Source organism: Cryptomeria japonica, chromosome 3, assembly GCF_030272615.1.
Source record: "Cryptomeria japonica chromosome 3, Sugi_1.0, whole genome shotgun sequence".
NCBI lineage: Eukaryota > Viridiplantae > Streptophyta > Pinopsida > Cupressales > Cupressaceae > Cryptomeria > Cryptomeria japonica.
The window spans coordinates 895,459,928-895,476,878 of record NC_081407.1 but is presented as its reverse complement, the minus strand read 5'-3'; the positions used below and the strand labels follow the sequence as shown (position 1 = coordinate 895,476,878).

The 16,951-nt window shown below is 39.4% G+C and overlaps 1 protein-coding gene across 1 annotated transcript in view; it reads left to right on the top strand.

Moving 5' to 3' along the window:
• Positions 1 to 9,883, top strand: part of LOC131059717 (calcium/calmodulin-regulated receptor-like kinase 1) — a 154,122-nt gene extending 144,239 nt beyond the window's left edge. The window contains exons 7-8 of the mRNA XM_057992740.2: positions 8,044 to 8,247; positions 8,662 to 9,883. Coding sequence (XP_057848723.1) covers positions 8,044 to 8,247; positions 8,662 to 8,979 — 522 coding nt within the window. The 3' untranslated portion in view covers positions 8,980 to 9,883. The remainder of the gene's footprint in view (positions 1 to 8,043; positions 8,248 to 8,661) is intronic.
• The last annotated feature ends 7,068 nt before the right edge of the window (positions 9,884 to 16,951 follow it).

Here is a 16,951-nt window from a genome sequence, read left to right as displayed (position 1 = left end):
CACTGTTCATTTGTTTAAGTAGAGAACAATGATTTATCAGTAATGTGTAACTTGATGCATAATGTACTTGCGTGTGCTTAATACTGTTCATCATGTCCATTATTATGTCTTGTTAAAATACTTCCGTTTATTTTATTTCTACATTTTCAGGCAGGTCACCTATGTCCTAATATGTTGTCCCCCTAAAATTTTGAGGATCTCCTCTAGCTACGCTTAAAACTTCTTGTCTCCTACTGTCTTTCCCTTGCCATCCCCATTTCCCAAACTTGGGCACTGAAGCACTATTTAAATGCCCTAATTAGTAGTCTTATGGAAACACATGCGACTACTTTTATATTTAAATTTATTTTGAATTTTTTGCCACCAAGCAAGTATGATATTTCTTAATGTATTCTTGGGCTTTTATAAATCCTACTATAGGAATTTTTACTGATATTGTTTGTCAAAAATAAATTCAATTTATGGCTTTTATTGTCACAACTTTATTTCTGTTGATTGTTATTCAAATATTGGGACAATCTTAGGTTGATATCCTGTGAATACCATAGCAATTTAGAGGCTAACTTGAGTTTTATTCCATTATATTATTATATCTGTTGACTTCCTATTTGGGATTCTTGAGGAGGTTCCCCCTCTCATGTTGTATTGGAGATACACATGCTGCCTTGGCTCTTTTGCAGACCCTCCTAAAATAGAAAGCAAGCAGCTGGAACTTGCAATCAACATCCTTGATAAGCTTCCACAAGGGCTTGATCTTGCCTTTTTCCATGAAGAAACAACTTACACTATCAAGGAACCAACTTCCAAAAGAGTATAGGCTTTGGGGTATCTCAGTTTATAATTTAATTGAATACAAAAACCCTCAGATGTGGTTTAGAACTGACAAAATTTAGTTTGAAAGATTGCGTTGATGTCCAGCATGTCCTCCAATGCTCATAGGCTCATAGGACATATGCAACATTCATCATGGATTGCTAAGATCTAAAACAAATCTTGGTGATCTAAAACAAATCTTGGTAAACGATTCGTGTTTTACATTAACGAACAGTGGAATTTTAAATACAAGTGTCGGATTGTATATTTGACTTCTCATGCAAACATGGTGTTGTGCGTTGCACACACTCCCTGTCGCCGACAGGGTCCTCCTCTTTTGGTTTTTAGCCTTCGCCCTGCTGAGTTTTGAATTTTGATTTTGTCCGCCATCCCTCTTGTTGGGATCCAGGAAGTGGTAAAGCAGTAGCCTTTGCGGTTGTTGAAGAAAGGGCGTGTTTGCATTTTTGAGTCGCATCACCTGGGAGTTCTGCGCGGAGAGTCTCGCATCATCATTTTTGAATGCCCAAAATCAGTTCAAGGGAGATCTGGTCATAGCGTAAGCCTGGGAGTCTGAGCTGAGTTAAATGCTTAAGTTGAAAACTTTTCAGATATCGCTTCTTGGCCGATTTTCGCCAAATCTAAGGGCAACGTCAAAATGAAAAGGTTTGCAAAAAGGCCTTATGGCCCGAAAAAACGTTGGAAAACTTAAAGTTGGCAAAAGAGCGTTAAAGCCCGAACTTCGGCGATAAAGGGGAAAACTTTAAAAATGTTAAAACTTTGCAAATTCACCAAAAAGCCCGAACTTCGGCGATAAAGGGGAAAACTTAAAAAATGTTAAAACTTTGCAAATTCACCAAAAAGCCCGAACTTCGGCGATAAAAGGGAAAACTTTAAAAATGTTAAAACTTTGCAAATTCACCAAAAAGCCCGAACTTCGGCGATAAAGGGGAAAACTTTAAAATATCGAAAGGTTTGCAAAAGAGCGAAAAACCCCGAAGTTTGGCGATAGTAAGTAAAACATAAAAATCAAAAGTTTGCAAAAGCTCGTTATAACCCGAATTTCGGTGCATAGAGGCAAAATATCAAAAATAAAGGAAGTTCGCAAAGGAGCGTAGAAGCTCGAATTTCGGCGCAAAGGAAAACTTTAAAATTTAAAGTTTACAAAACGCCTATTTCGCCCGAAGTTCAGCGATAGGGAAAACGTTATAAGTGAAAACGATTTTGAGGCAAAACGTCAAATAGAAGAAGTTTGCGAAGGAGGGTTAAAGGCCGTAGTTTGCAAGGCCAGATCGTCATTTGGAAGGCTTTTCTTAACGCCTCTCCCAACTGAAAGGGAATCTTGTGAGGAGGAGAACCGTAAGCCCTCGCAGTTTGCAAAACCCTTCCTTTCCCCGAAAATTGCCAGTGATCACGAAATCGCAAGAGAAAAATTATGAGTTTTCACAATTTGAAATTTGCAAGACCCTCCAGGCACCGAAGTTGCGAAGTTGAGCCTAGGCAATGTCTTAGGGTTGCGCGTGTTTCCCCCAGCCCAAAAAGTGGGCAATTTGAGAATCGCATGAGTTGAAGTAAAGGGCATTTTCAAAGTTTTTTAGAACGACCCTACAGGCCGAGTTTGCACAAAGCCCTTTTAACCTAAAGTTTGGGGAGACCGCGAGATTGACACCTTGTTTGCCAGGTAAGCTCGCTTTGTCTCCTTTGAAATCATTTAAGATAAATGCAAGATTGGTCAAATATGTTTAAGTAGATATTATAAAATTAATCATATGGTGAAATTCTACAGACCGCATCTTTTTCCTTTTGAAAGGCATCAAACAAAGCATTTAAAGCAGAGTCTATCAAGAAAATTAACCCAGGAATGCAAATTTTCAGACTGAGGAAATTTTGAACCTCATTCATTTTTTTTGAAAACTGAACTTAAAGACTTTGAGTGCAAATTTAGTGATCATTGAACACCCAAGCCCCGCACTGCAGCCGAGTAGTAAATTTTAAACGGAGAGCTTAATAATATTTCATGTCCAAATTAATTAGGCTCTTTTGCTGAAGCGTCGCACTTTCTTCAAATTCCAGCGTTCCATTGATCCTTATGTGCTAACGTCATCCTCTTTTTGACTAACCTTTTTTGTTTCCTTCATCTCGTCTCGTAATTTGTGTCCGGTTGTGCAGGATAAATGCCTAAATCTGTAGTAGAATCCTCGAAGACGCCTGGTGCAGTCGGAACATCTCGGGTTTCTAAATCAGACATTCCCTGCAAAGGCAAGAAGATGAAATACCAGTACCAGAGAGGAGAATTGAGGTAGTCAAAAGTCCAGAGCATATGGGAAAACATAGGCGATATTGACTTGGGCCACATAGACATTCAGGACTTCAGAGACCGGGTATATTCCCCTAATGCCTATGGCAGGCCTAGGCGGATGATGGAAAGTGGTATCGCCTAGGCAGCAGGATTTCCTCCATCAGTGCAGAATTATGAGCTATTAGTTGAGGTTGCCCGACATTATCAGCCAGAGACCAGATTAGTGGTTCTGGAGAATATGGTCCTAGCTGACTTCACACCTGAGGCCATTGGCGAAGAATTCGACATCCCGTTCCCAGATAACCCCATTGCGACAACCATAGATGAAGCACAAGTTGCATATGACATGAACCCTACTAAATGCAAGACATTGATAAACGAGGAATGGTATAGGGAGAGAAGGCCCCCAAGTATTAGAATCAGGAAAAAGACCCCTAGAAGTGACTTTCACAATGAGCATGGAGATATGGTCACCTTGCTTAGCCGGGTTATGGGACTCCCTCAGTCTAACTTTTTTGAAGAGTGGATGTTCTACTTTACGGAGCAGGTCTTTGCCGGGAAATCTAAGTTCGACTGGGCTCAGATCATCAGTGATAATATCCATACCCAGTTGGTTGAACTTGAAGAGAAGAAGCACTTCACCATGACCTCTTACCTAGTTTATATGTTCGCCCGACACCAGCCACTGACAGGGTTGATCAAGAAGGGTGAAATCGGGAACGGGCCCAATCAGGTAAAGGTGTACGACTGCTATCCTCAACTACATTACTATGACATAGCTCAGAGGGAAAAGAACAACCTTGCTTATGCAATTGGTCAGTATGAGCGAGTCAATGATGCCTTCACAATGCGCCTAGTCAAGCTGATGCAGGGGGGATTGCACATAAGGCTCTCAGAGAAGGCTACCATTTTGGTACAAAGGTACGGTGCTTGGTTTATTCAATTCCCTAGGTTCTCCTATATCCGGATAGCCGGCTTTGAGGAAGCTCCGTTCCGACTTCCACGCTATCCAACAGACAAAGTAATTCTTCTGGAAGTTGCAAGGCAAGCACATCCAGCGGGCAACTTACTCAGAGACAAGAAGCAGTCCAGATTCACCTTCCCTATGATTTTGGGTAACCTCGATGTCCATTTAAAAAATTCAGCACATGCCGATGAGTCACTTGCTGAATTAGCATCTTATGGCCTACAAGAACATTTCTCAAGGAAATGTTTTGATCATGACAATTTGGCAAAAAGAGCCTATGGCAGGCGCTACAGAGCAAAGGAATCAATTGAAGACTATTGGAAGGATTGTTCTAATGACAATGAGGTCCGACGGTGTGAATATTCAAGGTTAAGTGTGCAGCAAATGCGACTTTATGAATACCGTCGGGTCCCGGATCAAGTGACAGATTCTGGCAATTGCTTGCAGGTTCGGGAGTTTGAGGTAGTAAGGCACCTCTTGTCGGGCATTGATTGGTCTCAGGATCCAATTACTGATTTTGAGGCAGTTATGGCAGCTCCAGGGAGGTACGCCGATCATTGGTTACACCAGCATATTGAGAGACTAACCCATGAGGGAATTCAATTCACATACCATATGATGGGTAGTCTCGATTCTCAGTGCACCAAAGGAAGAGGTTGAGAAACCCGAAAAAAGGAAGAAAGCCAGAGCTAATAGAGGGACTCGAACGTCAAAAAGGACTAAAAGGGAGAAGATCCCTATTAGAAGGGCAGAAGTCACTTCATCATCCAAGGACCCCAGTTCCGATGATGATGTAGTTGAACTTGATTATATACCTGCTCCGCCCTCCCAGAGCGATGTTGATGCATTCGAGGTTGATAATCCTCTGGCACAAAACAAGCTAAATACAGAGGTGAGGATCATTGATTGTAGTGAACCTGAAAAACCAAGTTGAGGAAGGAGAAATTCCATCCAATCGAGATGCTGATGTACATGAACTCACCCAGGGGAGTCGACATGAATTACAACTGCATAGTACCGGCAAAGATGACACCACCGTCGAAGGAGAACGAAAGGCGGATGAGACCCACGAGCCCGGCAGAACTGAGGAGCAACCATCACATGGGGATACCCGAAAGTTGTTCAGTGAGGTAGGGGAGAACTCAACTATAAGTAAAGGGTTGGATACTGCATCGCTTCCTTCTATGACAGATCAATTGCAGATATGCAGTGAACCAGTTGAAACCTCTAAAGAGCAGAGTGGAAATTTGACCATAACATCCGGGCAGATCATACCTCATGACTGATTAGTTGCTCGTGCACAGCGCAAGGCAACCACCAAGCCACCAATTGACTTGGAGGATATTTTCTCTCGCATAGGGGAAACAAAGTCCAAAGGGAAGAAAAAGCCTAAGACCTACTCCCGGATCACCAAGGATGAGCAGAGAAACCGCACCATCCATATCGCTACCCCGCCTGTCGATAAGCCAACAGATCAAATTGCGTTGGCCGGTTATAGCATTACAACTGTCCTGATAGGGCGAGCCACCAAAGAACAAGAAAGGGAGGAGTTCAAGGACTCCGTGCAAAATATGCTCAGGCAACTCGACGAGATGATTGCTGAGAGAAACATGTACCGAGTTCGTGCTGAGCAGGCCGAGGGGTACATTGATCACCTCTGAGACTGTTGCATCATGCCCCCGAATCCCATGTTCCCCCATCAGCATTGGCGCAAAGGACTACAACAGAGTTTGAAGGAGTACGGGATACTGCCAAGGCTGTCAAGGAATGGATTCGAGACATTAAGGAAAAGGGAGAGCTGATCATTGAAGATGTAAAGGAAATGGTCCACCACCGAGAAACCATTTTGGTCAAATTGTTTGAGGTGAAGAGGGAATGTCTTAGGGTTCATGAGGTCGTTGCTACAACTCTTCCCCTCATGAGGGCTCTTTTCTGGACCCACACGCAGATACCTACATTGTCCGCTATCCTGGGTCCCTATGACATTGACATTTTTGAAGAATGGTAGTAGACCGCCACCATGAAGAGCGAAACAAAAGATACCATTAATAAAGAGCAAGCGGAATGCGAGGAAATCTTGAAGGACATGAGGGACCTTGGTGGGAGGATCCTCTGATCGATGGTTCTGGGCTGGAAAAATAGTTTGTCTGATGACATAGTACAACCGGACTAGGAGGATAGATTGAGAATGGATAAGGTCGCATACTCCATGGAGGACCTGGATTTTGCCAGTGGATTGCATTCAGACATTTTGTGTTTTCAAGCTCATTGGTCCGACTGGAAGGATGGGTTAAAGCATGTAGATCGTCATTTGGAGGGCATGAAATATAAAATACGCCATCCTCCTATGCCTCAGTTCATGGTGTTGTTCCAGCTATGCATCAGATTTCAAGAATATGTTCGAACAAAATGTGCGGCAGGTCGGGACCTCTGGAAAGAATATTTGCACGCCGAGGATGAATTTCTAGAGAAAGGGTCTACAACAGAAAAGGAAAAAGTGCTTTCATAAAGTGCAGGATTCTTTTAAAATCTTAAAAAGCACTTTTTGAACTGCTTTTTGGTAGTTATTAATTGCCTTTTTAGGTAGTTATTATTTCTCCTTTGGTGGTTGTTGATATTTTGCCTCCTATTTATGGGCATGGGTACTATGTTGTATTGATGAATCTGGGCCACTTGTTTTGTTTTAATCTTGGCCATTCATCTGAGTTTTGAAACTCTATTTAAAGGGGTTGGTTTTCCCTTATTTTGGTAAGAAGTCTAAGATTGTTGTTGAAACTCTGGCGAAATTCATGCAGAATTAATGGAAATTAAAGCTGTCTTATTTCTTTGTGAGTGCATGGTCTCCTTCTTCACCATTTAATATTCTTGTTGTGCATTTTGTTTTCAGATAGTATTTTTAGGATAATATTTGATAGAAACCTTGGTGTTCATACCATTAAGGATTGGTTGATTGTCACTCCCCTTGCATGGTTAGTTTGAACCCATTTGTGTGCTTAGTTCGGTTGTCAAACATCAAGTGAATGGATCTCAAGTTTTGCATTTATGTTTAGTAGCATGAAAATTCAGCTCCCTTTGAAGATTGCACTAGATTTTACAACATTGTGCTTTATTAGTTGATAATGTTAAATCTGGTTTTTTGAGGTTTCTATCTGTTTTCCTGAATATGTTATCTTAGATAAATTATTTAGATATTCTCTATCTCTTTTTCCCCTTTTTTATTAGGAAGAAACCATACAGTCAAGCTGAAATAGTATCAATCCAAGTGAAATCAGATGATATAGGACTGTTAAACTTTAGGGAACTTGCTCGAAGCCGTCCGTCTAACCTTAAGTCCCCTTTGTGTTTCCAGCAAAACACATCAAACCGCTAAGCTATCCTGCAGTCAAGACCTGACAACCGAAACATTGAGGTAATCCCCATTGATCAATTAAAAACCGCACTAGGTATTTCCTTATCTCAAGAGGATAGGATTCTTAGCATTTCTATTCTGCGTTGGCCAAATGGAGTCATAGCAATGCGATTTCAGACACGTCAATGGATAGACTCACTAGTCACAATTATTACTGTCAGTTTACCCACTTACACAATCTATATTGAATGCTTAATTCAAATTGCAACATGGAAGTGTTAGCATCTGACACCCTTCTTTAACTAAAATATTTTGCTTATTATTTATTCTCATGGCATAATGGTTTAAGCATTCAAATCACTCTCTCAAGCCTTGTTCCTTATGCTGAAACATCCTTTGATACAGAAAATTGTGGAAAGCTTGATATATTTATTCTTACTTTGCCCACACTTCTAATCTAGAGATGGTGATTCACATACCTATTTGTACAATATGACTGGGTATTAAAATGCAGTTAAAAGAGACACTCAACAAATCTATTGTGTGCATATGTTTTATGTTATTTTATGTTAGTAAAGATTTAAACTTATTTGTGGACTTTAATCGTATATTCATCAGGTTGCTGATTTTGGTCTCTCCAAAGAGGAAATCTATGATGGCCACAAGTCAGGTCTCAAAGGAACATACGGTTACATGGACCCTGAGTATATGTCAACAAACACTTTCACACAGAAGAGTGATGTATACAGCTATGGTATCTTTCTTTTTGAACTGATTACGGGGAGGAATCCACAACAGGGACTTTTGGATTACATCAATCTTGTAATCTACCTTACTCTTATTATGATTTTTTTCTCAGAATTGCATTAGTATAGCTATATCATGAGCACTGTAGTTGCCTTTAGAAATCTTTACTTCATGATTATGTTGGCCTTTGTGTTCTTATATTATAATTAACAATTAGTTTGGTATTTTCTGTAAATTAGGACAATGCAAGATGAGAAATCTTATGTTAAGATGTATGCTTGTGTATGGAAGGTTGAGGATATTTTATCGATTTAGAACTTTGGTATTATGCATGCAATCTAGAGATGCCAAATAGGCTGCGGCTAGGCTATGTCTGTTGTTGTTCTGTGTAGTTTCAGTGTGAGAAATCATTATCTTCCTTGGTCATCATGCACGAACTAGACTAATGCCTGTTTTCTCATCGTCTTTGAATTATTACTTGTTAAACAGGCTGCAATCAATGCAGAGGACAAATCAGGGTGGGATGAGATACTAGATTCACGGCTTAATGGAAAATGTGACTTCGAAGAATTTCGTACCATAGCAGCTCTTGCATATAAGTGTATTCAAAAGAATCCAAGGAAGCGGCCAGCTATGCGAGAGATGGTACAAGCTTTATCGAAACTCCAAAAGAAAAAGGTTATCGAGAATCTGAGCCGAGCATCATCAGTTGTAGGGGACGGAAACTCTGAAGTTTTAGAGCGGATAGAACTTCAGATAGCCCAGTTGAACAAATTAAGCAACATATCAGAGAATCATGAAGCTTGATTGTATATTTCTGAGACAAATGGGTTTGTGCAGGGTCAGGGGCATTGATAATGCTATATGCAGCATTTAGTCAGTGGAATTAGGAAGTTATTTTTTAACCAGGGTTAGCAAGGCAATATAAGCTTGTTCTCTGATTCTAACATTTTGAAAAGGTTTGCCAGATATCAGTTATGGTTCTGCATCTTAAGATGGTGCTTAACTTTTAATGTATGACACTAGGGCAGCTGAAGATTAAGTCAGTCAAGTGGAATCAGTCTGATTTTTGCAGATATGCTGTGAGAGCTGATGTATATAAGTCAAATCAAGTTCAAATCTGGTATGTTGAGTACATCCCATTTAAATGAAAATGGGGATTCGCTGTGCTCAAATATTGGACTTGAAATTCTATAATTACATGAGGTGGCATATTATGATATGGCAAGTTATCATCAACAGATCGTCTTTCACAACTGATTTGGTGATTTCTGATCTGCTTCTTTGTGTTTTTTTTATTGGGCTTCCGTGTTGATTGTAATAGTAGTAGGTGATTGAAATTGTATTCAAGGCCATGTTTGACGATGTTGTCAAGACTTGGGATATGAAGCCCTTTAATGTCGGAAAAAAAAAACGGACCATTGGCTTGTGCTTCAAAGAATGGCATGATCAGGCTCATTTTCACAAGAATTAAAAGCCGGGAACAATGAGTGAACTGTGGCCATGTACAATATAAGGCTTATATTGGTGAGCATTTAAACAAGGGAACATGTGGTTAAAGAAGGCTGTAACATGCAAGAGCTTATAAGAGCAACAAAATGGGGGAAAACTTAAGTTTATATTAAACTCCTCAATTTGCACATTTCACATCAAGTAACTTTGTTTAAATTTTGCGTGATTGTTTGGCACAAGGTATGTTGGCCCTGAAATATATGACTAGCATAACCTTCCATAAAAGAATGAAGCTACACTTTAAGCATCATTCCAAATGAGCTCGTACAGTTTTATTCATTACTGACATGAGGTTGTTTTATAATTTAGTTTTGCATAAAATTAGAAAAGGATCTCATAAGAGCAACAAATAGGGGAAAAAATCTCTCTTGTTATTACGAAACACTCATTTCCACTTTTTATGTTGAGGATTGCTGCATCGGCTTAAACTTAAGTGTCATTTAAAGGAATATTTAGAATATTAAGAATTTTTTTTCTTTATGGAAAGACCTTTGTAATAACCTAACAATATGACTAATGTAAATCTTGTTATCAGTTGAAACAGCAATATAACTTAAAAATAAGACCAATAACAAGGCACCATAAAATAATCTAGGAGTTAGAAGCTTGTGAATATGTCCTTATGAATGATGATGTAGTTTACACTATAAAATAATAGGAAGAATTTAAAAAAAAATTAAAAAATGCGTTTATAATAATCTAACAATATGACCAATGCTTTATCAATTAAAACAACAACATAACTTAAAAATATGAACACGAACAAGCACTGTAAAATAATCTAAGAGTTAGTAGCTTATGAATATGTCCTTATGAATTGAGGATGTAGTTTACATTATAAAATAATAGGAAGAATGGGATAGGTATGCTTGGAGGCAATGCAATTGTTTTTTTCTTAAATGGCAGTACAATTGTTTTTTTCTTAAATGGCAGTGCAATTGTTTTTTTCTTAAATGTTTTATAATACCAAACTAAATTAAACTATAGATTCAAAAGAGGTTGTGAAGAGTAGATTGCACATCGATTTTTTTCTTAGAATTGATGTTCATTTGTCTAATACACACACTTTTTATTGTATTGAATTGGTAATATGAATAATATATCTTAGTTGTTGGGATAATCCTTAGTCATAAAAAAAATCTCATTTCTATTCTTTAATTTTAAGAAGTTTTGGTTTTTTATTTTTATATTTCAAAATAGTTTACTAATTAGGTTATAATATATGAAAAGGTCACTTGCTCAAATAGGGTTTTCTAAATCGATCACTAATAAAATATCACAAAAAAAGAACCAACAATTGAAGGCCAAAGACAAAGGGGCACTTGGAACAACATTAAAAGCAACAACTAATGTAGCAAATTACATAGTTTTTGTTTTGCATTACCCACCTATATGCTTTGGCATGGTGATGGAAGTAACAAATTCATTAAGGCAAATCATAGCGAGCACCTTTAACTAAACAATTAAAACTTTACAAATCATTATAAATCGCTTGAAATTGGAAATAACTATTGAACACAATGTACCACTGAGAGGGGGGGTGAATCAATGGTTACTAAAAACATTTCTTTTTAAACCAAGCTTGGAGTACCGGTTAACAACCTAAACACTAAACAATCAAACCGGTAAGATAAGAGTGGATATCAAAAGAGGCAAACACACAAATGCATAACCCACAACAGCAATTGTACGAGGAAAACCCAATATGGGAAAAACCTCGGTGAGAAATGTTGCTAGAGTCTATTGCTCCAATCCAACTTCACAATGAAACAACAGATTACAATGATTTAGAGCACTAACCCAAGGACCACCAACCCCTACTGATTTAGGGCACCAACCCAAGGAGCACCAAGCACCAACTTGGTGTAATATAATGAAATACAATATTAATGCAATGATAGCACCTAGTTGCAAATGAGTTCTGCAACACTTGATCAATGGATGTCTACCGGTTATCAACTTCCTCTATTTCACCAGTCCTTCTGTCGGTTATCAGATTGTGCTCTCTGATCTCTTACCAGTTTCTCTCAGCCTCTCTTCTCTTTCTCAGAACCTCACCCTACACAGTATCACACTTGGATGCTTTCCCAACCTATCAATACCTACTGGTATGCTTGACTGTTAGGACTATAATAGTTAATCGGTTACTCTGTCTCTACCGGATAGAACCTCTCACCGGTTCAGCTTGCTAAACACACACTCTAACTCTCTATGAAAGAAATCTTATGCAGATAGTCTTTCTTCTTGCTCAGGCTCTCTTTTCTCTCACAACTCGCATCTAGCATCAATCAATCTTAGTCTCGAGTGCACATATTTATCTTTGAGGGTTCCTGCCAAAAGCAACATTCAAACGGTGGCGTGTTAGGTTTTTTCTTCACCAACTTGATTCATATCAGATCTGATCTGATCTACTTTTCTGGAATGGTGATCTGCATCACATGAAACAACACTGCCATCTCCTCGCTTTTCATTGTGTGTTTTCTATTTTGGATGTCTATGACATGTTTTTCTACGTTGCTCTGTCAATCACCATTAATGGCTCGACTGTTTCCTTCAGCCAATGAGTACAAGGATCAGATTGTCCTGCAAGGTTAGTTCAATCACCTTGCCACTCTGTCTTCCTCGAGCCGCAACAACCTGCCATCGTCCCATGATTTGCGGGCTCTTCATTAATGTCGACCTGCTTGTCAGACTACTACGTTGATGAATACTTCACTGACCTGTGCGTGCTTGCCACCTGGTGTCCGCCTGTCATCCTTGTCGACATCCATCTCTGCTCAAATTGCAAAGTCGGTTTGACATCCTTCACCGACCAAGACTCATTACCGGTTCAACACACCTTACCAGTATAACCTAACTTCACCGGTGGACCTTCGTACCTGCTGATCTCTTCTTTGCCTCTTTGTTTGCTTGTTGGTGGTCCTACTTTACCGATAGATGCTTCACTTCATGTGTACTAGTTACATACCTTTAATGTCTACCTACACACTCCATCCTTCATATCGGTTGACATTATTACTCACTTCACCCATACCGGTAGCTACTACATACTTACCGGTGATCATTCCATACCGATTGACATCAATGACAACATAATGCCAACAATCTCCCCCTTTGGCATTGATGTCAACACACTTTGATGTCAACATACTTTGTTCCTTCATCCAACCTATTTGACCATTCTCCCCCTTTGACAACAATGACAAAGGGTCGGGGCATCCTTCCATCTAATTCATTCTCCATCGGTTATACGGTGTATTCTCCCCTTGTGACCACAATCCACTCAACCAGCAACATATGAGAATCAAATGTGATTGTACTATGAGTGCTGCCAAGTGTGAAAGTAGATACCCGTAATCATGAAATTCTCTTGGGTATTCCTACAACAATTTCCTTCTTCTACAGTTGATGCTTTCAGTACACCCATAAGTTCAAGCATGTTGGTTCTGCATCATAAACACTTGATCTCCCCCTGTTTCCAACATATGGTCCAAGAGAGGGGATTTTACAATGAACTCCCCCTAAACCATAGATTTCCTTCCAAACTTAAGTGCATGAGGCAAGTGACGCAACTCCCAACTTTTGTCTTAAGTACTCAAAAGTGCTTACCGGTAACGGTTTGGTGAAGATGTCTTCTACTTGTTCTCCTGTAGGGACATATTCCATCACTACTTGTCCTTCAACTTTCTCTTTGAGAAAGTGATACCTGATGGCTATATACTTTGTCCTTGAATGCATCACCTGGTTCTTTGATATGTTGATGACACTTGAATTGTCACACCGGATGGGAATAGGATCAGAGATATCCATCTGTATGTCTTTGAGGGTCTTCTTCATCCAAAGCATCTGAGAGCAGCATGTGGTAGCAACAATATATTCTGCTTCAGTAGTGGATAGGGAGATTGAATCCTGCTTCTTGCTATGCCATGAGACTAATTGGTCACCTAGGAAGAATGCACCACCACTTGTGCTCTTCCGATCATCAATGCAACCTGCCCAATCAACATCAGTATACGCTTCCAAGATGAATTCTCCTTGTTTAGGGTACCATAATCCATAAGTGAGTGTCCCTTGCAGGTAACTAAAAATTCTGCTAACTGCATTCATATGTGACTCTAGGTGCTTCTTGAAATCTAACCACCATACACACTGCCTGCACTATATCCGGTCTAGAAGCAGTAAGATACAATAAACTGCCTATCATGGATCTATACAATGTCTGATCCACTACCAGTGACTCATAATTCTTGCTCGGTTTGCTTTCGATCACCATGGGGGTAGTTACCGGTTTGCAGTCCTCCATTTGAAACTTCTTTAGCATGTCCTTTGCATACTTGGTTTGTGAGATGAAGATTCCCTTATCTAGCTACGAAATCTGCAAACCAAGAAAATATGTCAATTCTCCAAGCATTGACATCTCAAACTCTGACTGCATCTAATCAGCAAAATCTTTGCAAAGAGTGTCCTTGTTGCCTCCAAAGATGATGTCATGTACATACACAACAACAATGATCATGTGGTTTCCATCTGCCTTGATGTATAGATTGTTGTCAACACTCCCGTTTTTGAATCCTTGCTCCTTTAGGTACTTATCTAGCCTTGAATACCATGCTCTAGGAGTCTGCTTTAAACCATACAGGGCTTTCTTAAATCGACACACAAAGATTTCATCATCATGTAACAGAAACCCTTCCGGTTGCTCCATGTACACTTCTTCTTCCAAATTTCCATTGAGGAAGGCAGATTTTACATCCATTTGATATACCTTATAATCCTTGTAGGCAGAAAAAGCTAGAAACATCCTAATTGCTTCTAATCTAGCTACCGGTGTAAATGTTTCTTCAAAATCAATGCCCTCTACTTGAGAGTAACCCTTGCACACAAGTCTAGCTTTATGCCTAACAATTTTACCTTCTTCATTCATCTTGTTCCGGTAGACCCATTTGGTGCCAATGATGTTCTTGTCTGTCGATCTAGGGGCTAGTTCCCAAGTCTTGTTCTTCTCAATCGTTTGCAACTCTTCTTCCATGGCATCCATCCATTTCTGACTTTTCCTGGCCTCATTGAATGTCTTAGATTCCACTTCAGTCATGAGGCAGAAGTTTACTTGTTCATCATTCCGAGCAAGTCTTCTTCTAGTCTGCACACCATCACTCTTATTACCTAAAATATGCTCTTCTGTGTAGTTTTTCTGCACATACCGGTTAGGAACCTTATTGGATGCTTCTTCCGGTTCATTGTCTAACTGAGCTTCTTCACCTTCATCACCAGAATCATCATACCAGTTCACTTGTGCTTGTCTTCCTTTATGCATATCCTCATCAACTCTTACATGCACACTCTCAATGACTCTTCTTAGTCTTTTGTTGTAGCATTTGTAGGCCTTACTGTTAGTTGAGTAACCAAGGAAGATCCCTTCATAAATCCTTGAGTCAAAACTAACTAAACCATCTAGGCCTTACTGTTAATTGAGTAACCAAGGAAGATCCCTTCATAACTCCTTGAGTCAAAACTACCTAAACCATCCATGTCTCTTTTGATAAAACATTTGCTTCCAAATACCTTGAAGTACTTGACTAATGGTTTCCGATCATACCACAACTTGTAAGGTGTCATTCTGCTATTTGTTCTTAGGTGAACCTGGTTCAAGGTATATGCTACAGTATGAACTGCTTCCTTCCAATACATATCCGACAAACTTTCCTCATTTAACATGGTTCTGCCCATCTCCTTGACTATCTCGTTCTTCCTTTCTACCACACCATTTTGTTTTGGTGTCCCGGGGGATGAGTATTGCCTGCTGATTCCATGCCTCTCACAGTAATCTTCAAACTCATTTGATGTGAACTCTCCACCCCGGTTGGATCTTAGGTATTTCAGTTTGCACCCACTTTCCTTTTCTACCATCTTCCAGAAGATCTTGAATTTATCAAATGCTTGTGATTTATCTTGGAGAAAAGTGACCCATGTCATTCTTGAATAGTAATCAATGAAGAGCATAAAGTATCTTTCACCGACAAGAGCTCTTGTCCTAGTCGGACCACATAGATCAGTATGTACAAGTTCAAGTGGTCTTGAAGTGTTGTGTTCTTTTGTCTTGATGATCACCTTAGTTTGCTTTCCTTTCACAAATTCATCACAAAATGTGCTTACCGATTTGATGATGGGTGAAATATTTCTCACACAACTCTTTTTGCTTACTACAACTAGATTATTAAAATTTAGGTGGCGAATCTTCTATGCCAAAACCAACTTTCATCCACTTGTCCCAACATGCATCGGGATTCAAAACATTCTTTCAGATTGTATACATTTCCATCTATCCTTTTACCTTCAGCTACAACCTGATTGATACTCTCCTTCTTTATCTGACAGCCAGTAGAGTCAAAGGTGAATTTGTAATATTTGTCACACATTTGACTCACACTCAACAGATTGTGCTTCAGGCCTTCTACATAATATACATCACGTGCTTTCATTTTGCCATCAATATTTAGAGTACCTTTTCCCTTTATCTTGATAGTTGAGTTGTCTCCAAACCTCACTGAGTCACCATTCCAATCTTCAAGTTTGATAAATTTCTTTTTATCACCAGTCATGTGGTTGGAACTACCACTGTCTACAACCCACACGTTTCTTCTTTCTGCATGTAGGGTAGTTTGCACTATCAGACTTGATTCTGCTTTTTCCTTTTCTTTCTCAACCCAACCCAGTTGAGTTTCCTTCTTCTTGTCATCTGCAATTTTGTGCCTCGGTTTGGCTACTGGTTCCTGATTAGGAGATGTCCTCTTCTATTTGATTTTCCTGTTCTTACAAAGATTTTCTATATGTCAAAACTCTTGACAGTTATAGAATTTCACATTTACATTGAAAGATGAATATTTGAAACTATTGTAGGACACCGATTTACTCTTCCTACATTCAAAACTCCTATGACCAAATCCATTGCACTGATAACATACAACATTCATATCCCATAGTGCATTAAATGGATTTCTACCTTCATAACTCATAGTGGGCTTATTTGTTAATCTACAGTTAGCTAACCTATGTCCAAATTTATTATACCGGTAACAATTTCCATGAAAGTTTGGAACATACTGGTTAGGTTGCCTTGGTCCTGCAAACATCTGTCTTATCGAGGGTCTTCCTTTTATGCTACTAAATCTTGTGAATCCTTCATGATGAACCCTTACATTTCTCCTAAGATTGCATTTTGGTACATTGAGTGTGGCCTCTGGTTCATTGATTGTGTATACCGGTTTGT